The sequence below is a fragment of the Coturnix japonica genome, chromosome 12 (assembly GCF_001577835.2).
Source record: "Coturnix japonica isolate 7356 chromosome 12, Coturnix japonica 2.1, whole genome shotgun sequence".
Lineage (NCBI taxonomy): Eukaryota > Metazoa > Chordata > Aves > Galliformes > Phasianidae > Coturnix > Coturnix japonica.
The window spans coordinates 12,521,983-12,540,518 of record NC_029527.1 but is presented as its reverse complement, the minus strand read 5'-3'; the positions used below and the strand labels follow the sequence as shown (position 1 = coordinate 12,540,518).

The following is an 18,536-nucleotide window of genomic DNA, read 5'->3' as shown; positions in this document are numbered from 1 at the left end:
TACGGCACTGGTGACAGAGCCTTGTCTCATGTTGTGGCTTATGAACAGAGCTATTCTTGTATTTCACATTGTAAGTATTTTTTGAAGAATGGACAAAATGAATATTCAGCCCAAGTGCGTTCAGAGGCTCAGTTGGTGTCAGGGAGCATCCAAGGCTCAGTTCTGCAATAGGAGCTCAAAGGAACATCTCCAGCTCTGCCTCACCAGGAGCAGCAATCTGAGCAGAGAAACGCAGGAGGTTTCCTGCAAAGCAGTGCCTTCTTTAGTGGCTGCTTCAGGATTTCATATATTAATAGAAATTAATTAGTCAAATAGTATTAGCATTTGTTCATTTAAAAAGCAGGTAGAAATAGACAAGTTAGAATGGCTTTTGACTACTCCTTTCAGTAGTTAATGGGGAGGCTCATGGCACAGCAAAGTTGGTGCTTCATGACACCATAGTTGCCCTTAGCACTTCTTCCACCAGGATTTCAAACAGTTTTCAAGCTCTGCCTTGACATGGCAAAGTCCTGCAACAACAGAAGCAAAAGTGCATTCCCATCCCCACAGGCTGCTCCAGAAAACATAGGCACAAAGGACACCAAATATTTGGGAGGAATATTGGGTTATATTTGTGTCTTCTTTGCTGGGGAGAGAGAGACGTGGAAAGTTTCCTTCCAGTTTCTGCAGGCAGCAGGATAAAAAGGCACTGATTAATTGTTTGGGAACAGTCATAACCTTTTATATAGCTATAAAAACAGGTTTCCCTAAGACTAAATAAATTGGACCCAAGAGAAAGCTCAAAAGGCACACATGTACATTTATTATCACTGCTGAGAAGAAAACTCTTTGAAAGCTAAGGAGCTTTATACAATTATTTTTTAAAGTCATTGTATTTGCTATTAGTTTCAGGCAGAGAAAATTTGAGAAAACGCTGCATGGTTGTTAGTGCTTTTTAATTATTATTACTTTTCTAAAGGAAACTGTAACTCTTAATTCAGACAGTCATTGAGGCCAAGTCAAGCCAAGATGGCCAGATGTGGAATTTAGGAGACATGCTGAGGGTAGGGGGAAAAACCCACAAAAACCATCTTGACAAACAACTGCGCAATAGATTAAACATATACAGTATAATATCTTATCTGTACCATTTCAGGATGCTGGAAGAGATGGGCAACAAGAGCACACTTCTGCAGCTTCAACTCTCCTTGCAAGATCACATAAAAAGTATCTGGTTGTATTGCAGCTCAGTAAAATCTTGCTAAACTGAAGCAAAGGGGAGTCAGATCAGCACCACAGAGACAATATATATATTTGATAACCCACAGGGATTAGGTGTGATTAACCTCATTGCAGCATGCTGTATCACACATTTAGTCTGGAACCACAGAGTAACAGACAGAACTATCAGAAAGAACCACAGATGCATCTTCTGCCATTTTTAAGAAACCTAAGAGAAGTCAGCCATGCTGTATGCAAAAGAGGGTGTGAGAGTACAGAGTAAGACTTGACATTTAAACTGCAAGTCTGAAATGCATGCATGCAGTTATGGCTATGTGAGAAGATGAAGGGAAAGAATGAAGAGGCAGAGTTGCATTTGGCCTCTGATGGTGGCTTGCAAAGATGAAAATAAGCTATTGTTTATATGAATGTTGAGCACATCTTTATAAAATACACTTAGTATTCAAGACAAGGAGGCTGTAATCTGCTGATTTTTCTGAAAACATTAGAAGATACGCGCATATGGAAAAATGGGTCTTGTACACAATACTCACATTGCATTTCCACTGATGCTACATAAAGAACTTCCCATTTGCAGCATGGTATACAGCTTTTCTGTAGTTGTTATTTGTTTGTTCTACTGGCTATGAAATTATTGGCATATCCCCCTCTATTCTGACTCACACAGAGCTGGATTTATTTTTCCTTTAATTAATGTTTTTTAATTTACTTTTGATCATAATTAGAATTACTGTCTTATCTAATTTCGTAAATGTCTGCTTTCCATTTGCCATGTGACCATTCCTCAGGAAAAGTAAAGTGCAAGCGGAGTATAACTTTCTATGGATAAAAAATGATGCAGATCCACTTTTGGATTTGGAAATCATGAGGAAAATTCACAGCTCTGACCCTCCTGCAAACACAGTGAAGTATGGAGAGAAAAAGCAACAACTGCAGTCTCCAGCCTGACAATGGTATGAATCTTCAATATTACAGCAGATGGACTTCAGCCAAGGCTCTAAGCTATAAAATATTCTAAAAATACAAAATGAAATAAAATAAAAAATACTGCAAATATACTTTACAATGTGCATGACAAACAAGGGTAGAATCGAACATTAAATCTACAAGCACTCCACAATGCAGGACTTCTTTCTAACCAGACATGCAATCTGTTATCCTGCTAATTTTGATTCTGTCTCTTTCTATCCTCTTCTTTTTAGTGGTGACTGGATATGATTAAGAATTAGTTTGCTCCATTTAATCCTAATTCATGCGTGTCTCAGACTTCCTACCTTATCTGCCATTGCTGTTTACCTATAATGCTGTAAGCTATAGTTCTCAAGATTCCTATGATGACAGCAACCCAGAAAGAGAACTTCACTGAGCCAAACCATTCTCATCATCAACCTTAATGTAAATGTTATCTTTTTATCCTCATGTGATTACAAATCAGCCAGGGATCTTTGCAGATGTCTATACCATAGAAAAGTATGGATTGCCATAGGCTGCTGCACAGCACAAGCAGATCTTTTCCTTCCAAAAGGCATGGAAGCAGTCAGGACAGCTTGAAAAGACAATCAGTGTTCAAACATCATCTCAGCTGCCTCTCTTTGCTGCTTTCCCAGGAAACTGTGTCAGCTCCTTGAAGCATTTCCTCCAGAGCCTTCTTCTGAAGCAAGTGAAGGGTGAAAACTTACCCCAATGCACAGCAAATCTCTGCCTGCTCAGTGAACAGTACATATACACTGAAACATTCCCGTAGAGTTTTTCCACAGTAGCAGATAGTGGGAAAAGACTATCATACAAGTTAGTCTTTGCTTATAGCAGTTGATGGTGAAAGAAGAAAGTCAGCTATGTGTTAATCTAGAAACAATGTCAATAGGATATCATAGAGAGACTAATTTAATGCCTTGGAATAATTTGAATGAGACTTGTTGATTCTCCTAGCAACAGAAGTTCCTTTTATGCTTTTATTGGCAGAAGGGTGAAACACAAGAGAAGCTCTTCTCCACAGGAAACATCAAATGATATTAGAACTGCTGACACCACCCTGGCCAAAGATAGATATTCAATTAACCAAGTCACTTTTTGACAGTAGGCTTCTGCACACCCTGCTTTGTGATTCAGTTCCCTACACATACTGCAGGCAAAACACCAGCTCATCTCCGTCTGCTTATAATATGAGAATGGGTACACGTAGGCACAACACCTGAGTGACCTGAACAGGAGCCCATCCTTAGAGCTAGAGTTGTGAGACTTGCACAGACTATTTTGCTCTGTAATACAAACCAATATCTCATGCCTTTGCAGAGACAGTCCTGTTAACATGCCAGTGGTACAACTTCAGCACAAAACTTTGCTCTACAACCTTCCCTTGGAAAATATACTCCATAGAATATCCTGAGTTGGAAGAGACTCACAAAGACCATCAAGCGTAACTCCTCACTCCATATGGGATCATCCAAAATTCAACAGTCCGAATGCAAATTTGGGCAGACTGGTGACTTGACTGGGCCCTGGGAAGCCCATACAAGGACCTTATATTTTTTCCACAATAAATGATTATTTTCTTCTAATTTAGATGAAGTGTGTAGTCTTACTTTGACTATAAAAAGACAAGAGACCATTCCCATCTGCAAGAACCACTAGCCACCTGAATACAGATACTGTGGAAACTCTGTTACTGGTGATCCAGAAGACCAGATCAGATCAGTATTTGCCTGGGATGGAGTGTAAGTATATTTAATTCTGCCTTCAAATCAAGTGATAAGAATAGATGATCTCTTGTAGCCTGCACTTCGGTGAGAGGAGAATAAAACATTTTACAACTTCTGATCAAATTCACCATCTGCCTGAAGCTGAAATACACACTGGGCCATGGAGGCTCGTGAAGTCTTAGCATGGACCCAAAGACATATGACAATGTCAACAAAGCATGAATAAATGTGATTAGCACCTAACTGTTTTCAACGCCTAAAGTCTCCCTCTCCCTTCCTCCACTCTGCTAAGGCAGCACTTCCTAAGCAGGAAAGAGAATCCCAGAAACCTCCAGCCTTGAGTTGTATTTTATCTGGATTTCACTGCTTGAGGCATCTTTAGAAAACTTCATTCATGGCCACACCCTTAATTATAAAGAGCAGGAATGCACAGTTAGCACAATTAATTCCTCATAAGGAATAACTGTGAGAAAGGTAAATTCCTGTTTAGCTCTTTTGATTATTTGGCAGATTTGAAATTTGCAGACAGCAAGCACTGGTTATTTATTTATTTTTCATCCCCAAATATTGAATAAAATCAAGAGTTCAGAGTAAAATACCCATTACTGACATTTCACAATGGAGAGAGCTGTGGACAAACGTAGGTCAGAACTTGAGAGCAAATCTTGCTGTAGGTATTGACTATTCTGAGCTGGGTAACTTGCCACTCTCTAAAGATATTCACTTTTCAGGGAGTGCGTAGATCAGATCTCTTAGAAAATGAAACTTCTATGAAGGTCTGTCCATTTGGTGATCCATCATTATGCACCACTTCATAAAAATCTCAAGTAGACTCTTCTCTACTCTAAATGCTATTTCTGCTCTAAAGCTGTGCAAAAGAGGCTATACTCATTTCTTGTCAAGAACCTGAATCAACACTCCTGGAAAACTCCCATTAGCTTGAATGTGAATTGCCTCATGCCAATATAAGGTTATAAATATGGAATAGCACCACTGGCACAGAACTGACTCTATTGTGAAATATGAGGAATGCTTACCTTGGTCTATTTTATCCTATGTGCTGCTTCAGTAATATAGCTTCCAAGGCCTACCAAGGTTTGCAGTAATCCCCTAATTTGCATCAAATGTCTATCCTACATTCAATGGCTTTTTAATGCCTCTGTGATTCCAGAGGGCAGCGATACTGGACATGCACTTTTGGCAGAAGGCCACCTGAAATATGGTGTTTCCTTTGCAGCATTTTATTAGCAAAAGACTAGGTAATAGAAAGAGCGTTCATGGAGGTGTAAAATAATAATAGCATTGAGATATTGATTTATAAGGAACTGGTTTTAGATTACAGCAGTATAAGCAATACTTAAAGGCTGACAGCAAATAACGAAAAAAGTATTTGAATTATTACTGGAGAGGGAAATGTGAAATACACGGAGCTACAAACTGAGCAGTAAGCTGGAGATCAGGACAAGATGCATCATCAGCACAGGGAGTTCTAGAAGGGAGTGCAACATGTCAGTTTGATGCTAGACCTTGGTAAAGGAAATTAAGTCAGCATTTTGCAAGCAGAGAAAAAGGAAGAAGAGAGAAATTTGCCCAAGCAAGCTAGTGGAAGAACCAAGAAGTCAAGGACAAGGCTATGATCTTCATTTCCATTGGCTGTAGCATTTTCTTTTTGAATGAAGTGACATTAACATGGCGCTGCAACACCATCATAAGTGAAGACTAAAGGGACAGCTAAACCAAAACAGATTGCATCACTATATCACCTTTCTTTCTGGCAGGGATGAAGATTAATCAAGACGGAACTAAAAGTGTGTCTTTGATAAAATGCTTAAGTGGCCACACTTGAACTGCAAATTATTTGCATCAACTAGAGGATGAAACAGTAGTTTTCCACTATGCTGCAGGAAATAGCGGCTTGCTAAATAACTCTTTTAACTTTCCTCTGACACCTATTGATTATATTCAATAGAAATTAAGAGTAGAAGGCAATTAAGTTCAAAATTTAATGGTGTTCTGCTCCTGTTAATTTACCACCTGACCTGATCGATACATTGCACTAGATAACAATCTATTCCAGCATCCCTTGGTTCCTCCAGCATCCCTTCCATTAGAAGTATTATAATGACAAACAAGTAACTTTTAATCAAAAAATACATTAAAAAAATAATGTATAAGATAATTAAAAATTGGATTATTCACAGTTTGCAGTGAAAAAACAGCTTAAAACTATATCGATATTTTCAACACAGAGCTTGGACTTTGTCAAAACATTGGATAAGCTACAACCTTAGCCCTGCAGAACTCTCTGGAAGTAAAATATCAAACAGGTTTTAAACAGCTTACATACAGAGCAGTGTGAGAGAAACAAACACCTTAATCTAGAGGGCAAAACCGCAATGTGAAACTAAAGATCAATAGCAGTGAAAGAAACTGTATTGTGCTGCAGTTTCTTTTGTACATAGCAGTTCAGGTCTCCAGGTGAATAAACACAGTGTAGTTTTAATGTAGAATGAGCTCTGTCAAAACCAAATAGAGGTTCTGAGTTGACTGACATTGAAACGATGCCACGTAGGACCTCTCACCAGAACTCAGTTAGCACTTGTAAATTCACTGAAACATTAAAGAAAACAGGGATGGGCCAGTACTCGGCACCTCCTCTGTTCCCCAAGGTGACACATTAGAGCTGGAGGGTTACCCCCCCCTTACCCAACTTCTGGGCATCCCCTCATCTTTTGCCCTGAAGTTCCACACAGCACTGGGTGACCTTGCTGACCACAGGGATGCTTTTGCTGCCTGTCCTGCAGACCTAATCCCCGAAGCAGACAATGTAGTAGGAAATAATGACCAGCAGTACAGCACATGTCAAGCAAAGGGGCTTCTCTTTGGAGAAAGCTCTCCATCCAGCAGCAGAACCATCCATCATCTCTCTCCAAGTGTATGTCTACGTGCACACATGCGTGCTGAGGTAGCTGGCTGAATTTCACCACTTTTCTTTCTTTTTGGCCAAAATTCAACATATCAGCATAAAGGCAAAACAAAACATGATGAGGCTTTCTCAAAATACTCTCTTCCTTGATCAGCTGTATCTCTACCAGCACTCACTGTGTAACCAGAGCACCATTAATCACTATGAAACATTTTCATTTATTTTGACACTCAAGAAAAATTGGAAGGAAAAACATTTTTTGAATGGGAATGGAAAGCAGGCTGTAGGAGATCTCCTTTTACCTTAGTGCTACCTAAAACGGAGCATAAAACAGGACTCTGCCAATCTGGCCCTCACCCTTCTATACGTGTTTATCTCATCCTTCACAGATACAGCAACAGTTGTATGGTTTTACTATATTTAGATACTGCACAGTGGCATTTCTAAGAAAGAAAGATTGCAGTCCCCTGCTGGGGAGAGGAAACCAAGCACAGCCCTCTTGGTCCCTACAAAGCTCCTGGCAAGAACCTCCCAATCATCGATGGAGCTGTTCTTTTAGTGAAAACAGACAAACAAAAAAAATCGCCATAATAGTTTCAGGCACCTGTCATTTTAGCTAAAAAACGTGGCCAAAAGCAACAGCATCTACATTCTTTGATATACTGCACTATGCCATGAAGTGAGTACAGGGTAGACAACCAAAATATGTTGTACAGGCAGGACACCACTCTTACACAGCTGATTTATAGTCCATGGAAAGCTAGAGTTAGCAAGACCTAATATTTCAGGGAAAGCCAGCAGAACAAGCTCACAATCCACATCCTGAGCACAGGGATATCACATAAAGCCTTGCCCATAACTCTGCTCAAACCTACAAGCTCAGCAGAACCAGGCTGTGCTCTGGAAGGCCCTCTTTCTTTTGGGACTTGCCAGCAGTGTTAACGCTCCTGGCTACACAGTTCCTGACCATCAAACAGTCATATTTAGAAAAGTAAAGTAACAAAGCATCAATATCAGAATAAAAATCCTGCCAAATGCAACTAATACTCCCTAATAAGGTGCAGATATCCGCTCAAATAAACCCAGACAAACAAAAAACCACAGAGCCAGCACAGTGAGTCATTAAGATCCAGGTTCTTAGAGGATTTCTACTAATGATACACTGGTAAAATCAAGAAGGTGCATTTATCACTTTGCATTTTTAGCAGCAGCAACAGAGATCCATGTGTTATATTTGCATCTTATCTCACGCCATGTAAAGCAAAGCCTAACTAATGCTTCACAGTCAGCAGTTTATGTTATTTAGGAATGTATCTTCCATCCATGAGCAGTCTGCTCACTGAGGGCATTGATTACCCTTTGGTTCTTCTAGAACTATTGGGCGAAAGATTTCAAGAGGACATTTTGCTTTCCAGCTCCCATGGCAGCATTTCAGACATGCATCACTTCCAGTTTGTTAGCTGGGCTGAAGTCCTTTGCTCTAAACCACCACCGATTTACTCCTGAAGTACTGTTTCCTCACAGGTCATATGTACGGATTAAATCTGAGAACTCAGGGGTGTTTAAAAGCAAGATTTTCTATTACTATTTCTATTGGTTTAATAGTAATCCAATAATAATAAGTGATTCTAATCCCCATTTTCTTTTCTAAATACCAGGCTGCTTTTCTTTCATACAGAGAGAAAAGGAAAAAAAACCCTAATTAAAGAAGGTTAAATCAGTAGGGTAGAAGCTCCTTACAGGGTTTAAATTATAAAAGCACTCTCACAATCACTTTTTCTTCTACATCAAATACATTTTTTTAACAATTAGGCTGTAATATTATTAGCAACTCTGCCCCAGACTTCCACACTACATCACATGCAGATGCATACAGCCCTTTCATACAATCTCTCCTTACCTTTGCAGGACCAACCTCCTCACCACTGAGAACCAGAAAAAAGAAGAAGGAAGAAAGAAAAAAAGCTTGTACTCCTATACAAACAACCAACCTCATACTTAACTTTCAGCCTCCCTACTACCTGCTTGGCCAACAAAGCCTCAAGGTGCAAAGTGCCCACAGCTGCTCCCCCTCTCACCCCAAAGGAAGTCCTCATTAAACCTGGGTGGGAGCGCTCATGTGGAGCTCCTGCTTAATCACTGACTTTGGAAGCAGCTACAGAGTAGTGGGAAGCTGCCAACACTAACTTCCTAAAGGTTAATACTTACAACTACATTTTGGCTGATATTTTCAAAGTTGCCTAAAGGGAATGGATGCCTAGTCCCCATTAATTTTAATAGGAACTGGGCAGGAAGAGTCCTTATGGGGCTCTGACTATTTCAGCCCATTACTGTTGGTGACATAAGGTTTGATATTGCAGAAGGCTGATTACCTGCTGGGAGTGCTGGAGCTAATGCAGCTTCCATATTTTGGCTTGGAAAATTGAGTAAGTAAAATGCATGAGGAGTGTAGCTGTGCTTACCATAAATAATGAGTTTAAAATTAAAGTGAGTCACGTGGAAAGGGTCTAACCCAAAGCTTGTTATAAGTGAGTGTCCCTCATTCCTTCAGAAATACACTGATTCAATGCAGGGCACACATGCAGGCGTTTTCACTAAAGATCTGTACATAAGGGTCACTACATTCAGAGTTAAAGCTTTCTAATCTGTGTTGTCAATTTATTCTTTCTATCAAGAAACTATCACCTTTCAAACTGCTTCCAGCACCAGGCAACAGCCAATGAAAGATCTTGGTGGTATATGATTGATTTTGAATTTTAGGAACTTTGAAACCTCCCTTACTCATGTTATTTAGAAATCCTAATTGAACACAATACATGCAGACTGCATCCACTGTAATGACAGATCACTTCTGATCACAGTCCCCATCTTGCTATGTGCTACTGAACAAGCTCACCTGGGAAATCTGCAAACTCAAACCATTGCTTTTTGTTAGGGATCCTCATCTGCGGGCACCAGGGATCATTTGAAGAATGCAAGTCAGTCAGTAAAGCTGTTATTTACTTAATCTGTGTGTGTGCAAGCACTGTTTTTGCAATGACCACACAGACCTTGCAAGCAGTGTTTCAGAGGATGCTTAAATCTGTACAGCACTGCTTCTTTCCATGCCACTGTCTTTTGCAGGATAGGTACCAAAAGGAAAGGCAGCACTTTAAAAATATTACTGCATTTTGCCATACTACATCAGTGCTTGTGCTTGCTTAACCTTGAGCAGTTATTGCAGTGAACTAAGTGGCTCATGGAAACATTAACTGGAATAATGCTTTTCTGGGATAGCAGATTAGCAAACTGCTTTCTGACAAATATGGATGGAGACCTGTTTCAAAATCTGCAGGGTATGTACCTGCTGAGTAGGAAACTTGGCAAAAAGTCTGATTTGAAATAAAGCTTGTGCTTGAAATGCACTTACTTGATTCCTAAATGTAAGGCAATTCTGCAACGTCAGTGTGTGAAAATCACCCAAAAGAGGTTATGGGCAGACATCAGCTCCTACCTACTGTGCTCTGGGAGGGGAGACTGGAAACGCATGTGATCAATTTTATGGATTATCAATTCTCTGAAATCAATAAAACACCTGCTGACTGTGGCCAATTGCAGTGGCCAGATTAATCCATGGAGTTCAACACAACGGACAATCCTCTTGCTAAATTAGTGATTCTCATTGGAACTTATGGCATCAGTAAAAAGAATTAATGACTTGTATTCTTCTTACAACAATTTGGTCATTGTCTCTTTAAAATCTCATTCTGCAATAGCTTCAGGTTCTTGTCTCCTAAAAAGCAGCGTTTTCCATTATTACTTAATCATCCGTTTCCTTTGTGTTCATATCCTAATCCTACAAAACACATTCCAGCCTTAAGAACTGGCTCCTTGTTTACAGACACAAGGTAGCTGTGGAAGAAAAAATCTTACTGCTCTGCAATGCTCCAATCACGTATTTTCTCCACCACGTTGGAGCCACCTGTAGACAAGCAGCATTTCACAGCCCTGACACACTGAAAACACAGTAGCTGATGCAGAAAAGATGTACGATGTGACCCTATGCAGAATTAGCCACTGAGAAATATGGTCCCTCCTGACAAAGATAAATTATCATCTGAATTACCGCAGAGGTTTGGTGCAAGGAGATGTAGTACAGATGCTAACCCGACCTTAATGTTTCTCTAAGCAACTCTTGGCCACTGGTTAGCTGAATGCTGGCTCTTGACATTCCCTAAACACCATAGGAAGGATTAATAGACAGTCGCCATTCTCTTCATTTTCCTAAACTCAACAAACCATGTCCTCATTTGGCATAAACCAGCGGCTCTCTCTGGATTTCCACAGCTGAAAACCTGGCTCTGGGTGTCCAGTGCTTTCTGGATGCAATTTGGTTGTTGTACTGATACCACACATGGGTGCCGTGACCCACAACACAGATAACCTCAGTGTTTATTTAAAATCAGAATGTAAATGTTTAAAGCTGTACTTCCTGAACTGCCACACATCCTACTTTAGCTGGCAAGACTGTTCCATAAAGACACAGTGCTTGATAACAAAGCTCTTTCTCCAGCCAGCTCACTACCTCTGCCTCCAAAACGTCCTTTTCAGTATTATGATTAACACTTAATTCCACCTGTAGGACAAGAAAACTCCTACTGCTTTTCCATTTAGCCTCTGGCTGGCTTATGAGAAGTATTTTAGAGAATTGTTACTTTCCTCTGTATGTTCCTGTGTGCCTTCCTACAGTTAAGCAGCCATGCTGAGCTCTCATTTCATTGTAAAGTGGCTGCTTGTGCACCTTGGTGACTATAAGGGTTCTCCTCCTTCATGTTGGCACTGAGGCTGCCAGCTGGGTTGTGGAAAGTGCCTGCTCACCCTGTGCAGGTGGAGATACAGACACGCTGATGGTGGCCTTTTCCCTTCTTAAACAAGAAAAGCAATGATAAAATTGGAATAAAAATAAGTTTTCCCATGGAAGAAAATCATTGGGATTGAAGTGAGCTCTGCACACTTTCATACTCCATCAGGGGTGGATTAGTCAGCTCGTTGGGCATGGTATTAGAGGTGTGGTTTCTTTACTTTGCAGGAGACCACAATGTCAATAGGAAAAGAAAGAAATATAAGATGTGGGTAGGGAGATAAGTTATAGCATAGATGAAGATGTGCTCAGGTGATCTCAATAGCAGCAGCATCTTTGCTCCAGGCAGACAAGCTCATCTGTCTGCTTCTCTTCAGTGCCTGGCCAAGGTCTGCAGGCAGCACATACATGGCACAAATGGGAACTTCAGCCCATGCTGGCTAAAAATTTGACACCTGAATATCCTCCCATGGTGTGCATCAGCCACCAGAACATGCCTACACTTCCAAACAGCACTGGGTGCTACGTTGATGAGGATGACCCTCCATGAAGTCAGCTCTTCTGCACCGGCTGCAATGGCAGGGCAGCCCCAAGGTCATCTCAAGAAGATAAGTTTCCAGACAAAAGCAAAGTCTGAAAATATTCCAGCACAAAGTTTGGCTTCTCTCTCTGCCTCTATTTTACAGTGTATGTGATATGCTCTTTTTTTTTTTTTTTTTTTTTTTTTTTTTGAGCTTACTAAATGGGTGTCAGTAGGGAGCAGATACATTTTTTTTCTCCTCTTCACAAATGAAGTCATCTGAATTCACCAAATCAAAAAATACGAGACTCCCGCTCGGTTCCGTGGTGCTGCAGAAGGACAGGGCTATAGATTTTCCCAGGAGTGTGAAATAATTCACCAAGCCTGCTCGTTATTCATACAGACAGTGCATTAATAATGTGGGACCCTGAGATCTCCTCTCATCTAGACTGAAGCGCAGCTACAGGGATGAGAAGCTGACTCCTTCCGTTGCAAAAAAAAAAACCAACCATCTTTTTTTCTCCTTTTTTCTTCAAGAACTAAAAATTGATTGAAAGTATTTTCACAGAGTGGGGAAGGAAAAGAAAAAAAAAACACATCAAGAAATAAAAGAGGCTTTTTGGTGATGCCACCTAAAGTACACACAAGATAAACAGAAAACCATTGGCTTTGCGACGTGAACAATTTTCACTTGATGTAAGTGCTGATAGATACAGAATTATATTTAACAAAGTATTTGCTAAGGATCTGGCTCAAAGTCAATGGGAATCTTTCATCTGACTCTGCAGGACTCGAATCTCACTCTCACTCTGGGAGCTTTCCATATTTCCTGTGCCCATCTCTTGCTGGTATGAGTTGGAGTAGGGTGTGTGGGCAGGAGCCAACTCAAGCTCCTGCAGGGGGTGAGCTGAGCTCTGCTGGTGCAGGAGCACAGCCCTTTAATTATGAATGCTCACTTTACAGCTGGCAACTTGTCCATAATTTAAAAATACAATAACTTAGCTCTTGTCAACAGCGTGGCTGCAATTACTGCCTGCCCAAAGAGTGACCTATGGGCCATGACCTTTTTATGTGTAGGCTCCGGATAAGAGCAAGGAGGGCAAATGCCAGCGAAGAGCCCCAGCATTGATGAATGCCGTCCTCTCCCTGCTCCTAATAATGCACAAGGAAAAATAATGTTCAGTATCTACGATCAGTAGCACAGGGAGAGTTGTGAAGTACTGGCCCAGAGTGGCATTAAAAGTTGTGGTGCTCCCAAGAGTCATTAAGATTTGTTCTGAGTTTGTTACCACTGTCCTGACAAAGTCTGATGTAAATTCACAGGGCTGCATGTTGGCTAGTGATGGATGGTCCTCAAACTAATAGAAACCTGAAGTATGTACATGCAAGAGAATATTTCATACATTACAGAATGATTTGAAAGCTGATGTGCTCCAAGGCCAGGCTAGGAGAATAGGAAACACTGGGTTCATTTCATTTTATTGTTCGTATCAGTGACTGATTTCCCTCTGCTCTGACATATGGCTGGGGTAAAGTAGGCCAGCAGTAGGTATGGGTTGCCAGCACACTGGTCCCACTCCATGGGAGCAAACACTTTAAATCCTGTGTTGCTGACAACATGGAGGGGGATCTCTTAGACCTTGGCAGTGACATTTCCTAGAGGAACAGCTTGGAGAAAGAGAGAATGTACAGAAACTGGGAATAGTTTTAATAACTTCTTCCTCCTTTCTCGCTGATTTTGACCAGTGCTAAAAAGCTCTCATTTCCTAAGAGCGTCCAACATGCACAGCCTGTGCTATGGTCCCTTCTTGACCAATTTCTAAAGCCAGTGCATGTGCTTTTCTTTTATTGCATGCTCTGTGGTCCAATCAATTTCACAGAGTGTTGTGTAAAAGATGCTGACTGGCTCTGACAGTTTGAAAGAGAGTGGAGGAAGAGTGAAGGGAAGGAAACAGGGAATTCAAGCACTACAAAAATGTGTGCCTGAGAGCATCATTAACCATAACACAGTAAACTTCAGCACTGTTGAGCAAATTATGTATTATTCAAGGCGCTGAAGAACACATGGGCATAACCACCTGCTGAGTGTATAGAATGGCTCAATACCTCTGTAAATGATATGGTAACATGCACATTATTTGCCGTATGAAAGTGACAGTACTAAAATTATGAATATTTTGTAATCCTATTACATTTTTAGAGCAATGATGTGAAGTATTCGACCTGCAAGAGTATTTCTAAAGGTTTTCTTTTGATACTTACACAGGAACCCCAGGGGGTCACTTGGCCTCTGTGCCCACTTCCTTCACATTTGTTGTTTGTGACCAGGCTACATCAGTGTAGAAAAGGCATTCTACACCTGTGTCTGATCAATCACTCAGGTGGGGTTTACTGAGTACTAAACTACATGTAGCTTCCCAAAAAATTCTCAGCCTGCAACACAAAAGTGACCAGAAGACTGCTTTGCTAATGGAGGCAACTGAAGAAAACTGCAAGGAGAGGAGAGGAGAGGAGAGGAGAGGAGAGGAGAGGAGAGGAGAGGAGAGGAGAGGAGAGGAACATGAGTTGAGTGTACAAATCAGTTTCCTGCTGTCACTTGCTCATTGCTGCTCTCTGGTTCACCCAGTCAGCTTGATTGGTGCCACAAAAGAAAACCTTATCCTATTCAGAAAGGTGACATCAATTTTGCATGAAGATTAAGTCACAGAAGAATGATGGGTGGACATTACAGTCCTGACTCAAATGTGATAGTGTTGGTATAACCTTCACTTTTGATGCTGTTGGAACAAAGTTATTTTAAAGCCTGTCTGAAGTTATCAGACCTCAAACAATGCTAACATTTGGTAGAACCACCAAAACTCAAGCAGCCCTCAGCCATGTATTTTAAGGAAGTGTTTTGAGTAGTAACAAAGCAAAAGCAAAATAAAAACAGCCTTTTCGTGTTTCTGTGTGTATGGAGCAATTCTGATTGCAAATCTCCCAATAAACAGTCAAGCAATGGCCTTGATGTGTTTTCTGATGCTATTTGGAATGAGAAACACCAAAAATTTTCTTCTGATCCCATTAAGTCACAGTTTGGCTAATGGTATAAACAGGGCAAGACTGAGATTCAGTTTTTTTTATACACACAGCTAAAGGCAATCATCACTACCAATATGAGTCAGACTGCTGACATGGTATCTCTTGGTTCCTCAAACCTCAAAGGTGGCTGACCTGTTTAGCTGAGAGCATAGTGCTGTTCCTGAATGTCCCCAGTAAAATAATGAATCCAAATAAGTTTTCTGAATGATGGATTGTGGCTGGAAATCATGCGCACTGTAAAACCCAATGTAACTAAAATGTGTCCATTCTTTCACTGCAATAGGTGAACAAGGTAACAAGTTGTACATGACCTTTACATTTGTATGTAAAAAAGAGACAGCAAACTCCAGATCTTCATGTGGGTTAAAGTATTGCTATCTACAGATCTCAGGCAGGAAGTTTTTTGCACCAAACAGGTCAAAGATCTGACTTAACACCATTCAATATGTCAAAAGTCACAAAGCAACGCCTGGGATAAAACAAAGGCCAAAGGAAATGCCCATTCTATTAATTTTTACAAGCAACATATTGAGCTTTTGAACTGTTCACCAGCCATCCTCAAAAGACGCAATGGTCTGACTACAACAACTGAACTTGAAAGGGGAAGACATTTCTTTGTAGTTCACATTTTTGGGCTTTGAAGTCACCGTGAATCTTACCAGTGACTTCAATGGAACTAGCTTTGCACTTTTATATTAGTCATTGTTTTATCCTTCACTCCTTTCAAAATTCCAGACAAAACCATTTCTTTTATTGTAATCCTGACAAAGCAATTAGGCTCCAGTCCACACCTGCACCCAGCTTTCTTTTTTTAACAGAGCACTCTTTGAGCTCCTGTCTTCTGAGCTGAATTGTAAGATATGAATTAATGGTGTCTGTTCCACCCAGTGCCTCTCTTTCTCATGACCTGCTGAAGAACATGAAACCTTTCAAGGCTTCTACAGCTGATCTTTAGTTAAGATCAGTAGTAAGTTTTACCTATGGTTGGGTTTTTGTTTTTTGTTGTTAGGTTTGTTGTTGCTTTTTTTTGTTTGTTTGTTTTTTGTGTGGGCTCAGCACAAAAGGTTCCTCTTATCGAGTTAATTAAGCAATAACAAAATGACAGAATGTGGATTAAAGTACAGTCATTCAGAGGTCCATTCATAGTGAGTTTTCAGTTATGAGTTCAGAAACTGAATGGCATACCCAGCCTAACAAGGTACAGATTACTTAAGACTTTGAAAGTCTTTTTGAAATCATGCAATATTTTCTTTTAGTCTTTAACATATAAACCAAACACATGTTCACCACAAATATCAGGTTCTTATCCCTTGAAGGCACCCCCAGCCTTTTACCTCCTTAATACTGAATGTAAAAACCTCAAAGCTTTACAGACAAAGTCCTCCAGTCTACATTACCCACTGATTCTTCTGTCTCACTTCAGGTACGCTTGAAATGATACAAGAAATAATTTCATCCAGTTACTTACTAAGGACTTGATCCTGCCACAATATCTTTTACAGTGATCACTGGCTGTACTGAATGCTTTACTCATATTTTTGTGAGTACACCTTGGAGTGATCCATGTGCACAATACAGGTTTCCTGTTGAGCTTCAGACAACACAGTAAAATTCCTATGTGAAATCTGTAGATTAGAAGCTATTTACTGGACAGTACAGATACAGAGATATATATACAAGAGAAGCTACTTGCCATCAACACAGGAAGGTCTGTTTCGTGTTGTCCCAGCCACTTTCCCAGGTAGACAGGAGCATTTTACTGTTTGTGATCTTTCCTCAATTCGATTCTTATTACAGCATCTGTGTGCTGCTATAACTTCACACGTTCCTCCTTCTGCCAGAAAAAAGAAAAAAAAAAAAGAAAAAAAAAAAGAAAAAAAAAAAGGGAAAGAAGAAAAAAAGACAGTATTGACATTCTGATTAGGAAGAGCAGAAGTGGTTAATCAAAGCACTTGGCGTGCTACTGTCCATATCTCTGTATGGCTTCTCTACAGCCACAACTACAATGCTGCTTTTCTCCCATTGTGTGTGACCCTTACTAAGACAGATCTTGATATACTTCTTATAGGAAATGCAGATTAATGTCCCTCTAGAGTAGATATTTTTTGCCTGTCATGTATTAAAAGCTTCTCTGAGATCTGCAGACTTCTGAACTAAGAAAATGGAGTAAGTCACAGTCTGGGCCTGAAGAAATGCAGATGACTTACTACCTATGTTGCATGCATAAACAAAATAATTTTTGGATTCTTTTATGCTTGAAATACAGGAAGACCTTTCTCCCAAGTATTCTCTTGTACAAAGACAGGAGTTATAGGCATCCATCTAGAAAGAAACCTTTTCTCCAAGTATTTGCTTCTAAGCCAGCTCACAGTGCATGGTAATAAGCCTCTCCAAAGTAGACAATGGTGCAACAGCATTTCCCTCCACTACCCCACTCACAAAATGGGCAGTTTCAAGCCAGAAAACATTGTCATCGCGGGCAAGGATTAATTTGTCCTCTCCTCATTGCCCCTTATTATTATTTGCAATAATTTGTTTCACTGGAGTACACAAAGGAGTGATAGGCAGAGAAATGAAGCCATAGGGTTCACGAATCCCTGGTGTCTGTGGCACATGCTATGCACAGAACTGAACTGTCACTGTACCATTCCCATTACCCTCAGCAATGTAGTGCAAGGATTGGCAGTTTGGCACTCATTCTTCTACTGAAAAATCTTTGAGAGCTTTGAGAGAGTGGGTAGATGCTGGCCCACATCTGGATGTGAAGAAGAAATTTGGCCTTCCAGGATGAATCAGTGCATCACAGTTTGTGAACATGCATTAACGTACATGAGCTTGGGTTGCAAAGTCTTGGGGTCAAGCACTGATGAGTCTGTAAACTTGAGACAAGACTGCAGAAAATAATTGCCTCATCTGGAAAGAAATGTTGCTGCATGTACTACTCATCAGGTGCCTTTGGTCTGCTGACATGGGATTTTTGAAAGCCAATAGCTATCACAGAAGAGAGATCTCAACAATTCCGAAAGCTATTATCTGACAAAAGGTCATTTTGTTGGCTCTTAGGAGTAAGAGGAATTGTGACAATCAGTTCAGTCCCAAATCCTTGCATTTTTCTAAGAAATAGTTCTTCACATAAACTCCCTGTTCCCCCATCCAAATCATATTGGAAGCCATAAAAACATTCTCATTGGTTTGACTCATCTTATGGTCATGTCCTAAGAGAAGAAGGACTTATGATTTTATTGATTG

The 18,536-nt window shown here is 40.4% G+C and overlaps 1 protein-coding gene across 6 annotated transcripts in view; it reads right to left on the bottom strand.

Annotated features, from left to right (window-relative positions):
- Positions 1-18,536, bottom strand: part of TAFA1 (TAFA chemokine like family member 1) — a 200,263-nt gene that overhangs the window by 21,475 nt on the left and 160,252 nt on the right. For all 6 annotated transcript variants that reach the window (XM_015875446.2, XM_015875449.2, XM_015875450.2 and 3 more), the window contains one exon: positions 16,981-17,121. In XM_015875446.2, the coding sequence (XP_015730932.1) occupies positions 16,981-17,121 (141 nt within the window). The remainder of the gene's footprint in view (positions 1-16,980; positions 17,122-18,536) is intronic.